This window comes from Lingula anatina, chromosome 10 (assembly GCF_051362555.1).
Source record: "Lingula anatina isolate TDL-2025a chromosome 10, LinAna3.0, whole genome shotgun sequence".
NCBI classification, from domain to species: Eukaryota; Metazoa; Brachiopoda; class Lingulata; order Lingulida; family Lingulidae; genus Lingula; species Lingula anatina.
This window is the reverse complement of record NC_141776.1, coordinates 18,447,431-18,468,791: the sequence shown is the minus strand read 5'-3', so window position 1 is coordinate 18,468,791 and position 21,361 is coordinate 18,447,431. Positions and strand designations below refer to the sequence as shown.

General features: G+C 36.2%; 1 protein-coding gene across 2 annotated transcripts in view; it reads left to right on the top strand.

Annotated features, from left to right (window-relative positions):
* The window catches only part of LOC106160267 (uncharacterized), a 116,663-nt gene that overhangs the window by 37,549 nt on the left and 57,753 nt on the right, over positions 1 to 21,361 (top strand). Inside the window, exons 1-6 of one of the 2 annotated variants that reach the window (XM_086998252.1) lie at positions 1,146 to 1,915; positions 3,584 to 3,673; positions 3,912 to 4,001; positions 9,722 to 9,796; positions 10,682 to 10,750; positions 14,277 to 14,415. The exons of the other annotated variant lie outside the window; for it this stretch is intronic. Of the exons in view, the coding sequence (XP_086854378.1) occupies positions 3,586 to 3,673; positions 3,912 to 4,001; positions 9,722 to 9,796; positions 10,682 to 10,750; positions 14,277 to 14,415 (461 nt within the window). The 5' untranslated portion in view covers positions 1,146 to 1,915; positions 3,584 to 3,585. Of the gene's footprint in view, positions 1 to 1,145; positions 1,916 to 3,583; positions 3,674 to 3,911; positions 4,002 to 9,721; positions 9,797 to 10,681; positions 10,751 to 14,276; positions 14,416 to 21,361 lie in introns of those variants that run through there. 2 annotated transcript variants of the gene reach the window in all.

The window sequence follows — 21,361 nt, the reverse complement described above, 5'->3', positions numbered from 1 at the left end:
TTTTTATTAATGCAACAATGCATGTGCTACTAAGTTAGGTCATGACTTTGTAAATTTAAGCAACCTCTCCAATGGAAAAAGATGAATAAAGTAAAATTATTTTTAAAAAATGTTTGTTACCAAGTGTTCTATAAGTATGTATTTCTTTAAAACTCTGGTACTGAAGTTTTGAAAAGTTAGTTGGTTTTCTGTTGGAGAAAACGCTGTTATGAGTTTTTAAAAATGATAAATTATAAAAGAGGAAAACAATCAATTCAGCTGTTTGGAATTTTTTAGTAACTGGGGTATCAGGAATGACCTTTATTGTGTCAGTACTACAACATCTTACCTGGCAGTTACAAAAACTTGAGATGTTTCAGAATAAACAAATAAATAAGTAAATAAACAATTATCTTTTTATGTTTTGGGCATATTTGATATTTTAAAATGATGTGAACAACACAAAAAGACATTCTAATGTAAAAAAGATACACATGGATTTTAAATACTCTGCTGTGTATAATACAAATGTTGCAGGCTGGCAAATGGCTACCAAAGACAGACTTAAAAGGAAAAGAAAAAAAAAAACAAAAACAAACAAAAAAAAAAAAATGAAGTACACATTTGATAATCTTTATGTAAATTAGGGTTTTATTGTCTTGAGGGTTTTAATTGAGAAATACAGTCGAAAGACAGACTTAAAAGGGAAAAAAAACAAAAACGAAGCACACCTCTGATAATCTTTATCTGAATTAGGGTTTTATTGTCTTGATAGTTTTAATTGAGAAATACAGTGGAAATACAAGAAGCTTTATAAGACACGAATATGACGATTTTTCAAAAGCGTGGACAATTTCTACACATTAATTTGGCAAGAAAATCCCTTGACCTCCATCTCCCCCCCCCCCCAAAAAAAAAAAAAATTGAATTGATGAGGAAAAGGATAAAGACTATATATATAAATATTTGTCTCGTTTATCCTGTCTTGTTATAAACCCTACGATGCACCCAGTAGCTTACTTTACAATCACATCCAATCAGCAGTCTGTCACATATCGGTTGCCTACCCTGCTCTTTTACTACAGGGATTGTCAACATATACTGACAGGAATGGTAGCCTCATCGCTTTGTACTGGGGGCACTAACCGCGATATTCAAGTGGACAGGTTTGGTAATGCACTGGAAAGACGGATTTAGAGGGGAGGGGGGTCAGGGGGGTCGTGAGCTCCCCCTCCCCCCCTCCGATTTCTGAAAAATATAACACCAATGTTCCCCTCTTGGAAATTAGAATTTTGACTAGCTGAATCATAGTTCTAAACCATACCAAGGGCACCGTTTGGCATCCAAAACAAAAAATTGGGAGCGATAATCGGCTTCGCATCCGAGGCTTGTCGTTTAGGACCCCCTCCCCCCCTTCATGAATAATACTGGACCCGCCCCTGCACTGGGAACCTTACGTAGTCCATTCCCCATCACTTAAAGGTACACCAGGACTTCCATTTCTGTCACACCTGTACCCCTTCCCTTCACACACGAGGGAACATAAACCTGTCTTTTTAAATAAAATTTGTAAGTTTTTCGGTCACCTTTATATATATAATTAAGACCACTGAGTATAAAAATACAAAAATGGAATAGAACGCATTAATAAAATATGCAAATAAAAAACCTCTTACATAAAGACACGTAGTAAACGTACAAACTTTATCAAATCTTCATACATTTGATCAAAAAAGATATAAAAGGTCCGCGCTGGAGTGCACGTGACATTTGGAGACTCTGTGCCAGGTTCTATTTTATATACAACCCTTGGTATACGTCATCGCTCTACGTCATACTTTGGCCATGACCTACTTTTATGTTGTTTACCTTAGACTCTGCAGATGAGAGAGCTGGGAGGTCAAACTGACAGGAAAGAACAGCCTGTTGCGATAAGGTATCTAAGACTTTATAAACGTCATCTTGCACATATCACGTAGATACATTGTGTAATAGTAACAAGCGCCTGGATGGCGAAGAAAAGGCGACAGAGTATATAAACTACAACTTTATGAGCTACTTTCGCTTTCAAAGTCACATACGTTATGAGGTCGTACCGAGTAATTATCTCTTTAAAGAGATAACAGCTGTTCGTAAATTACCCATATTTCTCAACAATGCACTGTAAACAGCTCATAGAAATATTATAAATTCCATTTTACCACCCAAAACGGTGATTAACGCAATTATTTTAGAATTTGTGTTTGCTATCACATCACGTGACCTCCATAGATGGCTAGACTCTGTAATAATCTCTTAAGAGAATATTACAGAAAAACAAACTTTTTTGAAAGAAAAAAAAAAAAAAAGACTGTAACTTTGAATGAGGGAATAGATTCATTAACCATTGGCAAGTATGAGAAAATTGTCCTTTACCCCAGGAAAATCCATTTTTTAGACCAAAATGAACAGTTATAATTGTTATCCCTTTTAGTTTTCAATAAAAGTGCTGGACAGTAAAAGATGTAGTTTTCCTGATTGGAATGTTGTGATGACAGTACAAAGGTTGTAGCTATATAGAAAAGACTCAGAACGGTCCTGGTAACAGAATAGTTGTTCACTGATTCACTGTTGATTCAAAGTACATGTACTTGGAGACATTGATATATTTTCTCGCATCTTATTCCTAATAAACATTGTTGAACTTTAAATAGGCACTTGTGAGAAATTTATATGTATAGATTCTCTCAACAGGTTTGTATAAATGGCCCACAGTCTTTTCCACTACTCGATAGCCATTGCAAGCTTGCAATGTCTGTATTATTCCTTGAACAGGGCCGTGATACAAAACACCCAACATTTTCTTGTGTAAGTTTAATCTTTTTCCTTTGGAAAGGTTGTTAAAATGTAAGTTTCATTTTTGGCATGATGTGAGTTTTCGGTAGATCATGCTTCCTGAAATTGAATTTTAAATTAAATTAAAAATGCATGACTACATAAGTTTTGTTTTTGCAAGGTTTGTGATGATAGCTAGCTATATGATTCTATATACAGACACTGGGCTTCAAGTTGAAGTTACTGGAGTAGGGGTGCAGCATTAATACATGACATGCTGTATATCAAATACTGCATGACGGAGTCCTTTTTTCTACATGCTACATAATATTTCAGGGGCGGATTTAGGCCGTCTTCTGGGTCTTCTGGAAGACGGTCAGATTTTCAAGTTTACATTGTCAGCCATCTAATGTTTTCTGCCGGAAGATGGTCAAAAATGGAAGATGGATCAACAAAGATAATTTGGAAGACTGTCAGAAAATATCTCTGGAGCCGCCCCTGTATTTGATGCAACAGCATTATCTCACATCATGACCATGAATATTTCTGTATTATCTTAGTGGATAAGAGAAAAATCCTAATGTAACAAACTGTCGGAAGTGATGTGTGAGTTAAGCCATGATTGCTGTAATTGTATATGCTTGCAATAGAGTCATACATTTTGATATATATACACCCCACGAAGCACCATTATTTGGATTTAATTTATTTTATTATTATTATTTTTATTTGATTTGATTTTTTTATTTTATTTTTTATTTTAATTTCATGTCATCCTTTGTATTTCCAGTGATGGCAGAGAAAGTGAGAGAAGAGGAGCATGGTGTGCCCATAGCCTTTGGCACTAAGGATAAAAAGAAAAAAGAACAACTATTGAAAGGTTTGTGGAGATGAATATAACCCAGTTCAGTTCTTTGAACCAAAAAAAAAAAAAAATATTAATGCCATTTCAATTGCTGCAGTAGCAGTGATGTTCTAATATAAAATATTACACAATCTCAGTGAAGGAAGTCTGGTAAAAGTTGTATTATAGAATGTAAGTTAAAGGTTATGTAATAATATGTAACATTTTACTTACCTAAATAAGAAGCATTCATATAATCCTTGTGTATTTCCAGTGATGGGAGAGAAAGAGAGAGAAGTGGAGCATGATGTGCCCATAGCATTTGGCACTAAGTATAAAAAGGGGATAGAACATCTATCGAAAGGTCTGTACAGATGAGTGTAACCCGGTTTATTACTTTGAAAGAAATGTATTAATGCCTTGTAAATTGCTACCGTAACAGCATTAGTATTAGTATTAGTATATATATATATATATATATATATATATATATATATATATACAGTTTTGTGCAGAGAAGATGACATTACGGATATGGATAAACGACCCTAATCTTACGTATCGCACATTTAACATAATTACAGGGTAAACACAATAGGCCACAATGCTTAGCGTAAGTCAGCTGGGTTACGGGAAGTAAGTCGAGTTGGCCTCGTTTGAGGTGATGAGTGACAGCCTTAATTGCCACCTCTCCCTCTACTGATGCTGCTGAGCGACAGCGTTAATTGTCATCTCCCAAGTCCTAGCCGCTTATCTGATTATCTGCCCGACTGCACACAATCATTGTTCATCTATATGGGGCACGCTTTCATGGTATTCGTCCTTTAGATAGTATTTTAGATAGTATTTTCTTTCTTAACGATGTCTTGGTTCTCAAGGCTCAGTTACAATATAAAATATTACTCTTAAAATGGTTTCAATAGACGTTTTTGCTGCGTATATAGCACATAGTTACTTATTTTTTTGCTGTTAATTGTGTTGTAAATTTCAAATTTCCCATGTGTTGTTGATTCTGAATGTTGAAAATAAAGGATCCATAACCCTAAGCCAAGGTCCCTACTACGTTTTGGACGCACGGTTTTCAGGTTACTAGCGTCTGACTAGGACGTAGCGAGATCGCACGTAGCGGCTGTTGATCATGTCGAAAAGTTTCTACGCGCTGTTTGCGTCCTCCAAAAGTCGCACGATGGTCGTGCTCCTCACGCACGAACTCCCACTTTTTCCCCATTTTTATGGCCGTAGGCCACACGTAGCAGCCCGTACGTTCGGTTGGGACCTAGGCTTAAGACGGCGTATTTTACGTTTTTCCTTGAGTCATCAATTTCATCTCATATTATTACATTGAAATGCTCACACTATTATAAATTTTGAACATATAATTGATTGCAGTTTAGCCTGGCTTTGCCCCAACCTTTTAACCTTTTAACATCATTTTCGATCACGAAGAACAACAGGGGCCGGGTAATCTATCCAAACACGTTTTTCTTTTTTTTTTTTTACTTTTAATTATAAAGCGGCGCAGAGTATTCAATTGGAGATTAAGACGTCGACGATAATATCCATTGACTCGTACGTCAAATTAAATGCTTGTAGAAAGGGTTTTTAAAAGTTTTTTCTAAGAACATGGAGTCGACAAAAAGTATGGAGCTTAAGCAAGCATTTAAGGAAGATAATCAACGATCATGGTAACTGCGTGTTATCCACGTGCCCGGTTCCCTTAAGTTCTTATTGGACGCTTCAAAGAATTGCGGAGATGGAGAAATGAGAGGATGATCTTATCGAAAATCTCAATCTACCTGTACTTTAGAGTTATTAATCTAACTTACGTGGCAGGTAAACTCTGATTAAACGTGTCACCAAAATCTTTTGTGCGACTTAAAATGTCAAAGAAGTGCCACGTCTTACTTGTAATTTTGTCATCTTATGTGACATTTTGGCTTTACGGCTTATTTTGATTGTGGTGAAAATTTTTATCATTTTTATCGCAATTCATTTGTCAGAAGTAACCTTCATCGATAATTCATCTAGTTGCTGACCTAGCAAATCTGTTTTTATTGCACTTTTCTATTACTCTCTGCCAGCATGGTTATATAATGTTTCCAAGGAATGTGACCGGCTACCATTACCAATAAATATGTTACAAAAATTGTTTTTTGAAATTTGCTTGGTTTGGTGCATGAAAGCTTGCTCTGCCAAATTATACATTACCGATACGGGCTGTCACCAGTACCTTCTGTTTTTTTTTTTTTTTTTTTTTTTTTTTTCGAATTTATATCAGAATGTTCTATCTATCGCAATGAGTGAAATGTCTGGCATATATTCATATAGCAAATATTATTTTATGACATTATTCATACAACTTATTCAATACAGATTTAGTTCACGTGTATCTTGATGGAATGCTTTAAGCAAGCAGTTTTCTAAGAACTTTATTTTAAATTTATGGTTTTATATTCCCATCCTTCTGCTGAAACGAGCAGTTTGCTTGTTGTTTCATGAATAAAATAATGAATAAAAATCCCTTCTCCATACAATGATCTTCATTTGATAATTATCCTTGTTGAACAGTGAACGAAAATAAAGGCAGTCTTAAGAAATATGTTGATGGAGAGATAGGAAGTAGGTGGTCTTATCGGAACCTATTTGCATAAGCCCACCCCTTTTTACTCATCGCTGCATGTGTGTAAGATGTACGTAAGATGTGAGTAAGATGTACGTAAGTCGGCATTGTCCTTTAGCCTACGGATTTTCACACAATTCTTTTGTCCTCTTAAGGGGCGTACGTAAGACAACTTAATCGTTTTTGGAGTAAGCGTATCCGTAATGTCACCTTCTCTGCACAAAACTGTATATATATATATATTTCACATTCTCAGCAAAGGAAATCTGGTCAAAGTTGTGCATGGTATAGATAAAGTACGAGGCGCTGAGCTTTATCTGGCTTAAAACACGAGTAATTAACCCTGTGCATTGGTGCGTGGAACGCATTCCTGGATGATGTGACTTTACACGAAATAAAGCATGGCATGACCTATTGTCTTTTGACAGGAGAGTGCTTTTGACAGGAGCATTGTAAAATGTAAAAAGTAAAGGTTAGGGAATATAATATACATTCAGTAAATTCCAGGAAAATGCATGTGCATCTGGAGTTAAAGATATAACTTACATTTTGCATTTGTTTACCAGATTCAGCAAGACAAAGGGTGACTTGTATGTTGATTGAATTTGAAATGATTTGGAATGAGAGAGTATGTACCGTGTAGCTATTTAGTCCCCGGTCACTTTAATAGCACACGCACGTGCGAACGTGCGTGTGCCCCCGACAGTGTTAATGATAGGGGGATTACAATAGACAGCGCAAGTCGCTCACAGCGGGAGTCACTATCGCCGCTGTTAGGCCGGTAATTAAGTCTTTAACTTGACTAAACATGTTTTGCTTTGTAACTTGCGTCCTTCAGTCTTGCTGTGCGGAAGCGCCGGCGGGACATATCTCCACCTTGCCGATATTTATCCCGACTCGCGACTTGAAAAGTATTATTGGTTTTGATTTTATCAAAGTCTTATTGTATCAGAAAACCTGCATATTTTCATACGTTAAGAGAATTATAGAAACTGTAGAAAAAGCTACTCGTACATCAGGGATAGAAAACAAGACCTTGCAGCACTATAATATATTATTCATCACCAGAAGTTCCTGTTTCACTTTTTTCTCCCAAATTACAAAGTCTGATGACAACTGAAAGGTTTTAGCCATACCTCAGGGCAGTGAGAGATAGTCGTGATTTGATTAAAAGTAATAAAAATATATTTTGAAGAATTTTCCTAGCCTTCGGCAATTTCCGCAAAGCTTCGGTATGCCCGGCAATACAGATCTCTCGATATCGGTGTGAAAGTATAATAGAATTGGTGGAATAACGGTTAACGTCGTTGCAAACGTTGTAACCTGTCCGACGGGGGTTCGTACCCCAAAGGTACTTTTGAAATTTTGAAATTGTCATTATTATTGATATCTTTTAATATTAAAACAGTTGTGGCTAATTGTTTTTGCAATGAAAAGCAGAGTAGGGAGGTTTGTTGTAATTGTTAAAGTTATTATGACTGGGGACATAAATAAGTATGCTAATCGCTTATCATGGTATAATGATTGTTACGATGGGTATCAGATATTTTTCATTTGATATAAACGACGAAAGAGCGGCCTTCCAAAGATCTTTGCTGAATGTTTATAACGTAGGTACTATTATGCACATAAATATTGATACATGACGCAAACGACATTTACTAATTTCGGTAATATCAATTTTAATTAAAATTAAAATTGAATTTAATTGAAATTAAAATTAAATTTAAATGAAATTAAAATTTGTCTAAAAGTGCATAATACCATACACCTTGTTAAAGGGTTCTCAACACTTTACATCCTAATACAGCTTGTCAATTTTCATGTTTGCTAGTTTATTTTGATTTGAGAAAAATGAGAGAAGACCGACCCTCTACTAGGACCGCAAATTATATATGAGTATTTTTCTTCAGTGCAAGAGACTGCGTAATGAAAAATCAATCTGCAACTCTGGTATAGGGTGGCCTTATGTGTGTAATAATATACAAGTAGGGGCAGGGGTACAATTTTATAGTACAATAAGTCATTTATACATCTATTGATCTCATCGTCGGGTCATTGTTTACAATAGCGCTTTGTCGCTGTGCGTACCTTTTTGCATTTGAGTTAGACTCAGTCAGAAACAGCTGGTGATTTTGTCTTTTTTTTTGCGTTTCATTGACAATATTTTGGCCACCTAAGTAGGGAAATGTGGCTCTTTGTTTTGAAATGACATTTCCATTGTTCCTTTGAACACGCAAAAGTCTTCACCAGGAAGCAGATAACACTTACGTCAACATTCTTACTTTGTAATAACCACCCAGGGAAAAAAACAAAAGCCTCATTAGGTGTCGTCCTTCACACTGTAAAAGGTGTTAATTTCATGCTTCTATTGTTTGACCATGAATCATTATGACGAAATTGTAGGGTTGTCTTACTTCATTTCTAAGACCATCTTGTGATACGAGTCATGCTACACTACAATAGAGGGGGTAGCAGTGGATGATTTAATACAGGGATACCATCGAAAGTTTATCAATAGAAAATCGAGATTCCCAAATGTTTTTTTAATTCATTAAATATAAACGTTTTTTTATCGTGCAATGGGTCAGGTATAGTTGTATTGGCCTATCAGTTGGAAACACGTGGTTCGTCTACAATTGCAAATGGCGGAGGTGCCGTGGAAGTTATTGTCGTAAAATTAACTGGATACGTGCACGTGAGAAAATTATTCATTTAATTTAGTTTTCAAGCGTCAGCTTAATCTGGTAAAATGCCAGACGAAAAAAATCATAGATAGAGCCTTATGGCCCACTGTAGAAGGATGCCAAAAAATACATCAACGACGAAGTTTATCGGAAGATAAACGTGTTTCCATTCTCGGCTTACTGAGGAAAGGTTTGAGAGAGCATTTAAAGAAGAGGCAGGCGAACCAATAGTGAGTAGGAAGTGTGCTGCAATCAAGACGAACAATACCGATCATAAGTGGACAACTAATAACCCCTAATTAAGCCCGGGTTACGCACTGCTGTGTTGACTCCTTGCTGGGGAGCGGAAGCGGCCTCCTACTACTGTTAGTAATCACGCATTGTCTTCTAACTTGCGGCTTAGTTGACTCCTTGCTGGGAAGGGCTAGCGGCCTCATACTGCTGTGCGTAGTCACACATTGTCTTCTAACATGCGGCTACACGTCGGTTGCATTGTATTAATAAAGTAATACCTATTCATAAGAAAGGGGGCGGATGGTAATTTGACGAGTATTAAATCAGTTATCGATTAAACGCGTACCAGTAGTTGTGTTTTTTAATAGCTACACGGTATCTGATGTATCTTTTTTGTGAATGCATTGGAACTAGCTGACAATTAATTTAGACACAGTGGACTTCTGTGATTATCTGCTGAGAGCAAATGTGATCTTGGCTACATCTGCCTATCAAAGTGTGTTAAAGATGAGTATAATAAGTAAATAACTTGTGTATTTCCAGGGGAAGATATAGAATATGATGTCTCCATATTTTATGCCAGAGAAGACAAAAAGGAGGTAGAACAACTGTTTAAAGGTTTGTGAAGATCAGTATAACTCAGTTTAATACTTTGATATAAGAAATGTTTGGTGGCCATTTTAAATGTAACAGTAAAGTGATAATATAGAAAAATATGTCAGAATCAGATGTAAGTCAGAGGCAGGTCATATTAAAGAATGCAAAATAAAGGTAAAGAAATATAATATAGTACTTACTACTTAAAAAGAAACACATTCTACAGGCAAATGCAGGCCCGTAACCAGCAATTTCAAAAGGGGGGTTCTTTTTCTAAAAAAGTGGACCTTTTCCCATAAAAACTTTATGTACCTAGACCAAATATTACCCAGAATGGACCTTTTCCCAGCAAAAGGGGCGGTTCTTTCTAACCCCCCCGAACCCCCCCTGGCTACGGGCCTGATTAATGACTTATATTACATTAAATTTTAATTGGATACATTAGTACAAGTTCCAGTGAAATGCATGTAAGTATATCTGTAGTTGAAAATATAACATATATAATAACTCTTCGTTTCGGCCAAAAAATGAATTTTCCTGGAGTAAACAACAATTTTCCCATACTTACCAGTGGTTTATGTATCCATTTTTACATTCAAAGTTAGGCCCTGTTTTTTTCTAAAAAGTTTGGTTTTTTGTTAAAATCTCTTAAGAGATTTTAACAGAGTATAGCCATCAATGGAGGTCACGTGGTCTAAAGACAAGCTCAGACATCAGAATAATAGCTATGACTGCCGTTTTTGTGGTAAAACAGAATATATTATAGTTCTATGAGTTATTCACAATGTTTTTATTGTGAAATATAGATCTCATACGAAGAGTTATTATCCCTTTATCATTTTCCCAGATCAAAGTTTGTGCAAGATCAGTATGATAAGTAAATAACTTGACAATGTGTATTTCCAGGGGAAGAATATGATGTGTCCATTTTTTATGACAAAAGAGACAAAATGGAGGTAGAACAACTATCTCAAGGTTTGTGGAGATGAATATAACACAGTTTAATACTTTGAACTAAGAAATAGTTTATGGCCATTCAACATGTGATAATGAAGTTATAGTAAAGAAATTATTTTCCAATCAATAGATGTTGGAGGCATGTCATATTGTTGAATGTACGGTAATGTGCCATGAATTTCGAACAGTAGAAAATAATTAAATTTGGGAAAAGATCGTTCTGGCCGAAATTCATGAAATGGAGGTGCTCAGAACTTCCAAACGTTCGAATTTCATGGAATTCTGTCAATTTTGACCGGAAGTTGTCTGTTCGTCGCTAGGCCTTCTGTTAGCTTCTCCCGACGATCTATTTAGAGTTACCATAATGTATGATGTGTGAGTGTCGGTAATTGCGACCAAAGGTGTACACGTACTTTCACCCGATCACTGTGTATGGCCCATAGATAGAGTTGTACTGTTGTCTAGGGCCGCAAAACATCGTTATCAGTAGTGTCGTTTTCCAAAAACGATCCTGGCGCTCAGAACGGGAGTGGACGGAGGGAGAGACGGCCGACGATTAGCGTCTGCCACGGCCAGATTACCTTTACTATGGAAGATTAGTGTTACCGTTGCTCCTTTCCGTGCACTGAAACCTGTCTATGGCACACGTGCAGGTAGCCTTCATCTGCGACAAGTGTCTTCCGCGACCAGGTTCGTTGCCTTTACCGTTAAAGTCGGGCGGAGCTTTACGCGCGAATGCGGCCTCATCTCATCGTTCGCGGGTCGGTGTCTCCGACGCATACGTAGCCTTCCCTGCAGAATCCGGCCTCCTCCGTGCGGGGAGGCCACTACGACCGCAGATCGGTATGTGCGGCGCACAGGTAGCCTTCGCCACGGCAGCCGAACTTTGTATTACGGTCTCTCTCCGTCGTGCGCTGCGACCAAGATGACCGCTGATTGTTGTCTGTGATCAAATATACTAGGTTTGAGGGGGGGGGGGTTAGGGCCATTTTTTTTTCGCTCAGGCAACCCAATCTTGACCAGCAGCAGCAACTGATTTCCTGGCGCATAGTTGCGTCAATGTACGCATTTGAAAAGCGTGCACGTTTTGTCATTGAAACCATTTCAAACAAACGCGAGAGATACCTGTAGGTAATCTAGAGTAAACCGAAAAGGCAGTTTTTATATTCGTTCAAGGGACTGGAAGATCGTCAATGGGAGATAGTGAGCGATCTGAGCGCGACAATAAGCCAATTTCCACACTAGTTCAAGGGACTTTGTTACTTTATTCGTCAGCAAGAGATCGTCAGCGATCCGAGCAAGCATAGAAACTTGGACTTTTTGTCCATGCTAGAAGGCAATTTTCATGTAGTCAGCAGGGTATGGTTTGCTGGTTTGCGACAGGGGCGTAACCAGGCATACACTGATACACTGTGCGTATATAATTTTTTGGCCAACCATGATATTATTCTCTATAAATCTAGTGTACTTTTCAAGGAATATTATCGAAAATCCCCTTCGATTATAAGTTAACGTCAACTGAATGTACAAATTCTCTGTATAATTTATATATGCACCATTGTTCTGACACCCTTCTCGTTTGCTTTCACAGAACTGAGGTAAACAATACTAGTTACAGGATATGGTCCAACCGTCCTAGTTACCATCTGAAGTCCGATCTTAATCGTCCATCTAGCTGGAACTTCCTTTACCTCTTAATTAGAGGGTAAAGTGCCCTTCAGCTCACAGGTAGCTTTTGTCTTGAGTGTATCGAACGCGATATTTATCTCAGATAAAAATCTACCTGTGTGTTATTTTCAAAGAGCTGCTCCAGCAGACGTGGGGGCACTAGATAAATCTGATCATCGGGCTAAACAAGGAGCCAGAGAAACAAAGGAAGATTGATTTTTCCTGCAAAGCTTCAAAGAATTTTGACACGGACTTGATCCAGCTTAACCCTCCAAACTAACGGGGTGGCATGGGCAATTTTTACAAAATTTACAAACAATTAAACTTAGATATATTACAATTTTATCCTTTAATATAATTTTGGGAGGCACCCGCATGTAAGCTGGGTGATGTCAGTAAGCCCCTAGTTAAATAAATATACCCTTATGAGCAAGGCTTTTCCCAGTGAACCGTCCAGCCGTCATTTGGACGGCCGCTGACATCACCGGACGGCCTATATTTTCAAAGACGGCTAGACGGCTTGCGACTTTTTTAATGACGTCTTGGCTTGTCGGGACAGCCTTGGACGTTGTAAGAAATTTTCTTAGAGTAATTTGACGTACCTTGCTTTTATGATGCGTCACAGATGAATGGTACTACTTTGTAGTGTACGCTGATATTCAGTCACAACGAAACTACTTCCTAAAGCTTACAAAACACAATAAAATGCTTCTATGAACTTTAAGATACACATTCCACGCCGTGACAAGAGTGACCTTCATGCGGTACAAAACACTAAGCAAACTACAGGCCAATTTGTGAAAGGGGACACCTTCCGGACCTTCATACGCACGGCAACTGACAAAGCTGATTGACAAAAAGGAAAATTTCAAATTTTCAGCGAGAGATCGTTCGCAATCCGAGAGAGACCAGGAGGCAATTTTCATATTTGTTAAAGAGACTTCGTAAGCCAAAGGGCGAGACGAGAACGCAATTTTCGTATCGTCAGCGTCGCAATCCGAGTGAAACGAGAAAGCTCATACTCTTTCAGTGACTTTCGTTTGCGGAAGATCGTCAGCCGGAGATCGTTCTCGATTGTTTTTAACCCCCCATCCCCCCCCCCCCATCCCCCCCCCCATTGAAATTTATAAATTTTTAAAAATATTTTTCATTTCATTTGTACATTTCAAGGAACTTCATTAGGGGAAGATCGTCAGCGGGAGATCGTGAACGATCTGAGCGAGACAAGAAAGCAATAATGGTAATTTTTACTGCAGCTCTTAATATTGCTCTTTTGTCCTGTTACTGAAGTCTCTACTGTTAACAATGCTATTGTGCGCCTCAGCAAAACTACCGATCGCTATCTCACACCGGATACTGCGGTAAAGAATCAACAGCCCGACAGGTACAACTCTTAATAGATTCTCCTGTTATCTGAATGAATGGATATGACGATGTTGTTTAGCGTCCTAAACTAACTGTACCGATCGTTATCTTGCACCTTGGGCCGCACACGTAGTACTCAGGTAAAGGTACGCGAGGCCAACATTGCCGACTGTTAAATCTTTATAAGCACGAGAATAGCCCGGTGGCCGATTTTAAGGGGTACGAAATTCACGAAATCAAGATCGCGCAAAATTGCTTACTGGCCGAAATTCATGGTCCAGAAAAAACTCCAGACGGCCGATTTTAAGATCGTTCGAAATTCAAGAGCCGTTCGAAATTCATGGCACTTTACCGTAAGTTAATTATATTACTTACTACTAAATAAGAGGCATATTCTACAGGTAAATAATCTATATTACATTTAATATAAATTGAATACATTAAGTAAGTTTCAGTGAAATGCATGTATATCTGGAGTTGAATATTTAACATATATTTTACATTTTATCAGATTTAGCAGGACAAGGGGTGATTTGTATGTTGATTGAAAGTGACTCTCCTTTTGAAAATAAAGTAAAGGATATGCTTCAGTATGCCTTGAAACAATCCAGGAGAATACTGCTGTATATAACTACACATTACCTGCATGAGTAAGTATAAGGTGTCTCTCTTTGAAATTTGTTATTTCTGTCTGGATGTGGTAGAATCTATTACACACATTATATTTGAATGTAGTGCAAATTGCCATATGCTATATACACTGGTCGAGAGCTGGTTACTTAATTTTTGATTTAAGTAATGTATAACTACACATTTCATTAACAACAGTGTTATAGGTATTAGAAATGACAGTTAAGAACACAAATTAATCCATTAATAGTCGTTGTGAAATTATTGTTTACTTGTGATTCAAAAGGGGATCAAGCCAAATTTATGCAGAATAAGAATGCTTTTGAAAAAAACTTATGCTATCTACAGAAAAAAATCTGTTTATGTATTATTTGTAGTATGTGGTAAGTTGTAAGTGTATTCTTGGCATCTTCTGTATACAGTACTTTGATTGTATCTGTTTTTGTGTGTCTGTTCTTTGCTTTTCTCATTGAATTTTGAAAAAAGTCCCTCTCTCTCTCACACATCCTTTAATATCATATGACAAAATTTACATAAAATTTGGTTTATTATTTAAGTTATGAGTTGAGTCTGGAAACTTTTTTCTGTGTTAATTCTTTAAAGGACAATAGCCACATAAAAATCCATTTCTCAAATTCTGAAGATTCAGCACTCAATCTATTCACAAGATGTATGTCTTAATCAATCCCTGCCATTTAAAAATTATAAAAACAATATATTAGTAGAAAAAAAAGCGTTTTAGTAAACCTCACCTCAATATGCATAAATGAAGCAACAGATCTGGGTCACGTGGTACTGTGACGGCAATGAGGATAAAGGTCTATGAGACTCAACTGAACTGCATGATGCATACAGACAGAATAGTTTAGGAAAGTACATTATGCCTCAGTGTGTTGCCGTGGGATTCACCAAAATTGCAGCACTCCTTGACAATCTTTCTTTGTCTGTGACGGTCTTCTGTGACTTACTTACTAACTTCGGTGACAATAATTGCGATGCTCCAGATCTCGGTCACCTCAGGTGTTTTAGATCATATCAAAAGCTGATAGTCTTTTAGATTAACTGTCATCAATTGGCAAACTTACTAATTGCTGATGCATTTCAAATGCATTGTAGTTCACCAAGTGCTCGTTAACAATAAAACCTGTTAATTATGCACTGCTGCACCTCCCAAGCCAGGTAATAACAGGTATCCAACTCGTCTTGGTGGGCTTTCATATTTTTCAATATATCTCATTTACTTCATGGGGTTATTTTATTGGTATTTGTAAATGACGTTAAATATTAATATTTAAACAATTAAGTTCAAACACGGTCGCGAACATTAATAAAAGTAATTGCTCTCAGGGTATCTTGAAGCATGCGTATGCCCAGGCATTACTTCCGTGGAAGAAAACGTGTTGTGGAAAAACAGGAAAAAGAGCGGTATATTAAAGAAAAAATGGGAACTGCTGTAATAAAATGGTTTGTTATCCTAATTCGTTTATGCTTTGAGGATTTGTTTCTGATGGTTATTTCATTTGAAATATTAAATAATTTAAAAGATTTATCATTTTATAACTTGAAACGCAAGTTCTGCGTCTGTACGCAAAATTTTTTGCAAATTTGTAAGCTTTGTCAAACCCAAAAACATATAGCAGATCAAGAAAAAAAGCATTGTTTGCTACTAGTAGCATTAAAAACAAGGCAGCAAAGCTGTCAAATGTACAGACAAAGAATAGAAAATAAAGATGCAAATAAGTGAAAAATTAAATTTTCACAAAAAACTGTTAAATTGCCAGAAAAATTTACCAAACAGACTGCGTTACCTATTGAAACTGTATTTTAGTCCCATGTTTCTTTCCTATAAGTTTGAGAACAGTAAGTGACATGATTTCCCTTAAATGGTCATCATAGGAGCAGTGCCCAAAAAAGGGGTTTCTTCAAATTTTGATACAACATTAAATAATGTTTAACAGCATAATGACAATCAAATGTTATTAATAAAATATTAGTAACATGGACATTCAGAAAATGTGACAAGCAAAAGTCTTCAAGATCATGGAACTTCAAAGTCACACCTTGAAAATGCCAATATGTGAAAAATTAAATTTTCACAAAAAACTGTTTAACTGCCAAAAAAAAAAAAAAAAAAAAAAAAAAAAAAAAAAAAAAAAAAAAAACCAAACAGACTGCATTGCCTACTGAAGCTGTATTTTAGTCCCATGTTTCTTTCCTGTAAGTTTGAGAACAGTAAGTGACATGATTTTCCTTAAATGGTCATCATGGAAGCAGTGCCCAAAATAGGGGTCTTAAGGCCCATGGAACTTCAAAGTCACGCCTTGAAAATGCCAAAATGTAAACAAGACAGCACTGTTCTGAAATGGGTTTATTTCCATTTTTAACACTTTTTTAACATAAAACAAAATAAACATTTTAATGCCATTTTTATATGACCAACTAAAAAAATTGATGAGATGGGAAAGGTATCAATAGAACAGTGTTAAATGTCCAATTTCCTCCATTCTGAGATTCTGAACATAGTGGATGATTGAATCTGACAAACTGCAATGATATGAGTTTATTTCCATTTTTATGTACAGACACAGATGTGTCTGTACATATAGCCATCATCTGCGTCTGTCGTCGCCGTCGTCGCCGTCGTCGCCGTGCACTTTTACCGATAACACGATAAGTGGAAAACCATTTTACCTTTTGACTTGAAACTTGCAGAACTAATGAATATTCATAATACGCAGGTCAAGTTTGAAAATCAGCATGATCGGGTCACTTTTAGGGAATTTATGCTGTTTTTTCACTTTTTTCAGCATATATGCAGCACCGATAACACGATAAGTGGAAAACCATTTTACCTTTTGACTTGAAACTTACAGAACTGATGAATATTCATAATACGCAGGTCAAGTTCGAAAATCAGCATGATTGGGCCATTTTTAGGGAATTTATGCTGTTTTTTCACTATTTTCAATATAAATGCAACACTGATAACACAATATAAGAAAAACGGATTGGCCAATTGTAATTATACTCACTGGAGTGGTCAATCTTACTAAAATGCAGGTTGAGTTCGAAAATCAGCATAATCGGGCCATTATTTTAGAAGTTATACTTTTTTTTCACATTTCCTCAGATTCAGTTATTAGGCATGTTAACAGTCTCATTATTTAACTAATAAGATGCCTTAAAGTGTTTGTTTGATATTTCCTGCATCTTTACAACATTGTTAGTTGATTATGTAAAAAACATGGTAAACTTGTTATCATGTATTGTGTAATAAAGTGTCAAAAATGGAAATAAACTCATATCATTGCAGTTTGTCAGATTCAATCATCCACTATGTTCAGAATCTCAGAATGGAGGAAATTGGACATTTAACACTGTTCTATTGATACTTTTCCCATCTCATCAATTTTCTTAGTTGGTCATATAAAAATGGCAGTAAAATGTTTATTTTGTTTTATGTTAAAAAAGTGTTAAAAATGGAAATAAACCCATTTCAGAACAGTTCTGTCTTGTTTACATTTTGGCATTTTCAAGGTGTGACTTTGAAGTTCCATGGGCCTGAAGACCTTTGCTAGTCACATTTTCTGAATATCTGTGATACAAATATTTTATAATTAAAAATTGATGGTCATTAAGCTGTTAAACATTATGTAATATTGCATCAAAATTTGAAGAAACCCCTATTTTGACCATTTAAGGAAAATCATGTCACTTACTGTTCTCAAACTTACAGGAAAGAAACATGGGACTAAAATACAGGTTCAGTAGGCAATGCAGTCTGTTTTGTATTTTTTGTATTTTTTTTTTTTTTTTTTTTTTTTTTTTTTTTTTTTTTTTTTGGCAGTTAAACAGTTTTTTTTGAAAATTTAATTTTTCACATATTGGCATTTTAAAGGTGTGACTTTAAAGTTCCATGATCCTGAAGACTTTTGCTTGTCACATTTTCTGAATGAACATGTTACTAATATTTTATTAATAACATTTGATTGTCATTATGCTGTTAAACATTATGTAATGTTGCATCAAAATTTGAAGAAACCCCTATTTTGTGCACTGCTCCTATGATGACCATTTAAGGGAAATCATGTCACTTACTGTTCTCAAACTTACAGGAAAGAAACATGGGTCTAACATACAGCTTCAATAGGCAACGCAGTCTGTTTGGTAAATTTTTCTGGCAATTTAACAGTTTTTTGTGAAAATTTAATTTTTCACTTATTTGCATCTTTATTTTCTGTTTTTTTGTCTGTACATTTGACAGCTTTGCTGCCTTGTTGACACTTTATTACACAATACATGATAACAAGTTTACCATGTTTTTTACATAATCAACTAACAATGTTGTAAAGATGCAGGAAATATCAAACAAACACTTTTAGGCATCTTATTAGTTAAATAATGAGACTGTTAACATGCTTAAGAATTGAATCTGAGGAAATGTGAAAAAAACAGTATAACTTCTAAAATAATGGCCCGATTATGCTGATTTTCGAACTCAACCTGCGTTTTAGTAAGATTGACCACTCCTGTGAGTATAATTACAATTGGCCAATCCGTTTTTCTTATATTGTGTTATCAGTGTTGCATTTATATTGAAAATAGTGAAAAAACAGCATAAATTCCCTCAAAATAGCCCAATCATGCTGATTTTCGAAATTGACCTGCGTATTATGAATATTCATCAGTTCTGTAAGTTTCAAGTCAAAAGGTAAAATGGTTTTCCACTTATCGTGTTATCGGTGCTGCATATATGCTGAAAAAAGTGAAAAAACAGCATAAATTCCCTAAAAGTGACCCGATCATGCTGATTTTCGAACTTGACCTGCGTATTATGAATATTCATCAGTTCTGTAAGTTTCAAGTCAAAAGGTAAAATGGTTTTCCACTTATCGTGTTATCGGTGCTGCATATATGCTGAAAAAAGTGAAAAAACTGCATAAATTCCCTAAAAGTGACCCGATCATGCTGATTTTCGAACTTGACCTGCGTATTATGAATATTCATCAGTTCTGCAAGTTTCAAGTCAAAAGGTAAAATGGTTTTCCACTTATCGTGTTATCGGTAAAAGTGCACGGCGACGGCGACGACGGCGACGGCGACGACAGACGCAGATGATGGCTATATGTATACATAAAAATCATTAATTTAATGTGTTTACTAAATGTGCAGTTTTACATACGTTAGTACATTTTAAATTATGCATGGAGATTTAACCTGGTAAGGAGTATAAGAAAGCCACAAACGGATTTTTTTAAAAGAATGTTGGGTGTAAAAACGAGCACTACTGACACCTTAGTTCATTGTATATAACTTACTTCATTGAATATAACTTAGTACGTTATGAAAAGCGGGAGATACCCAATTCTTTTAAGTATGAAGCTACAATTTTTATGTACAGACGCAGACGCAGATGTCGCAAAACAAGTTCGAAAATCAGCATGATCGGGCCATTACTGTAGAAGTTATGCTGTTTTTTCACTTTTCAGCATATATGCAACACTGTTAACATGTTTCAAGGAAAACCGATAGGCCCGTTGTCATGAAACTTACAGGAGTAATCGATCTTACTAAAACGCAGGTCAAGTTTGAAAATCGGCATGATCAGGCCACTATTTTAGTAGTTATGCTTTTTTTTTCACTTTTCAGCATATATGCAATACTGTAAACACAATGCAAGAAAAACAGATAGGCCAATTGTCATTAAACTCACAGGAGTGGTCAATCCTGCTAAAACGCAGGTTGAGTCCAAAAATCAGCATAATCGGGCCATTATTTTAGAAGTTATGCTGTTTTTTCACATTTCCTCAGATTCAACTCTTAGGCATGTTAACAGTTTCATTATTTAATTAATAAGATACGTCAAAGTGTTTGTTTGACATTTCCTGCATCTTTACAACATTGTTAGTTGATTTTGTAAAAATGATGGTAAACTTGTTATCGTGTATTGTGTAATAAAGTTTCAAAAATGGAAATAAACTCATATCATTGCAGTTTGTCAGATTCAATCATTCACTATGTTCAGAATCTCAGAATGGAAGAAATTGGACATTTAACACTGCTCTATTGATATTTTTCCCATCTCATCAATTTTCTTAGTTGATCATATGAAAATGGCAGTAAACTGTTAATTTTGTTTTATGTTAAAAATTGTTAAAAATGGAAAAAAAAAAAACATTTCAGAACAGTGCTGTCTTGTTTACATTTTGGCATTTTCAAGTTGTGACTTTGAAGTTCCATGGGCCTGAAGACCTTTGCTAGTCACATTTTCTGAATATCCATAATAATAATATTTTATCATTAAAAATTGATGGTCATTATGCTGTTAAACATTATGTAATATTGCATCAAAACTTGAAAAAAACCTATTTTGGGCACTGCTCCCATGATGACCATTTAAGAGCGCATTCTCAACGAATTAAGCCAGGCTTTACAAAGCCGGTGACCTAAAAATGGCGGACGTACATGAAAGAAAAACCGCCTAATCTTTTAATAGTCTCTCTGCCTCTCACACGCCTCCCCACACGTCGTCCCTGCGGGGTACAGTAATTAAATCTCGGCTCCGAACATTAATATTTCCGTGAATATCTCTGGTGATATTTTCTCTGTAGATAGTCGATTCATTGCTGCTCTACGGGCCAAATTATTCCTTTTTCGTCTCTGTTTTCAAAGATAATAGAACAGAAGAGCTTTTTTCCTTCGATCGCCTTCAGCCGCCATGCCTTCTTTACCACGAGGTTAACTGGTGAGCATGCGCACTTAATATTTCTCAGGTAGCTTCCGCATGGCGAACGGAGCCGAGATTTAATTACTGTACCCCGCAGGGACGACGTGTGGGGAGGCAGAGAGACTATTAAAAGATTAGGCGGTTTTTCTTTCATGTACGTCCGCCATTTTTAGGTCACCGGCTTTGTAAAGCCTGGCTTAATTCGTTGAGAATGCGCTCTAAGAAAAACCATGTCACTT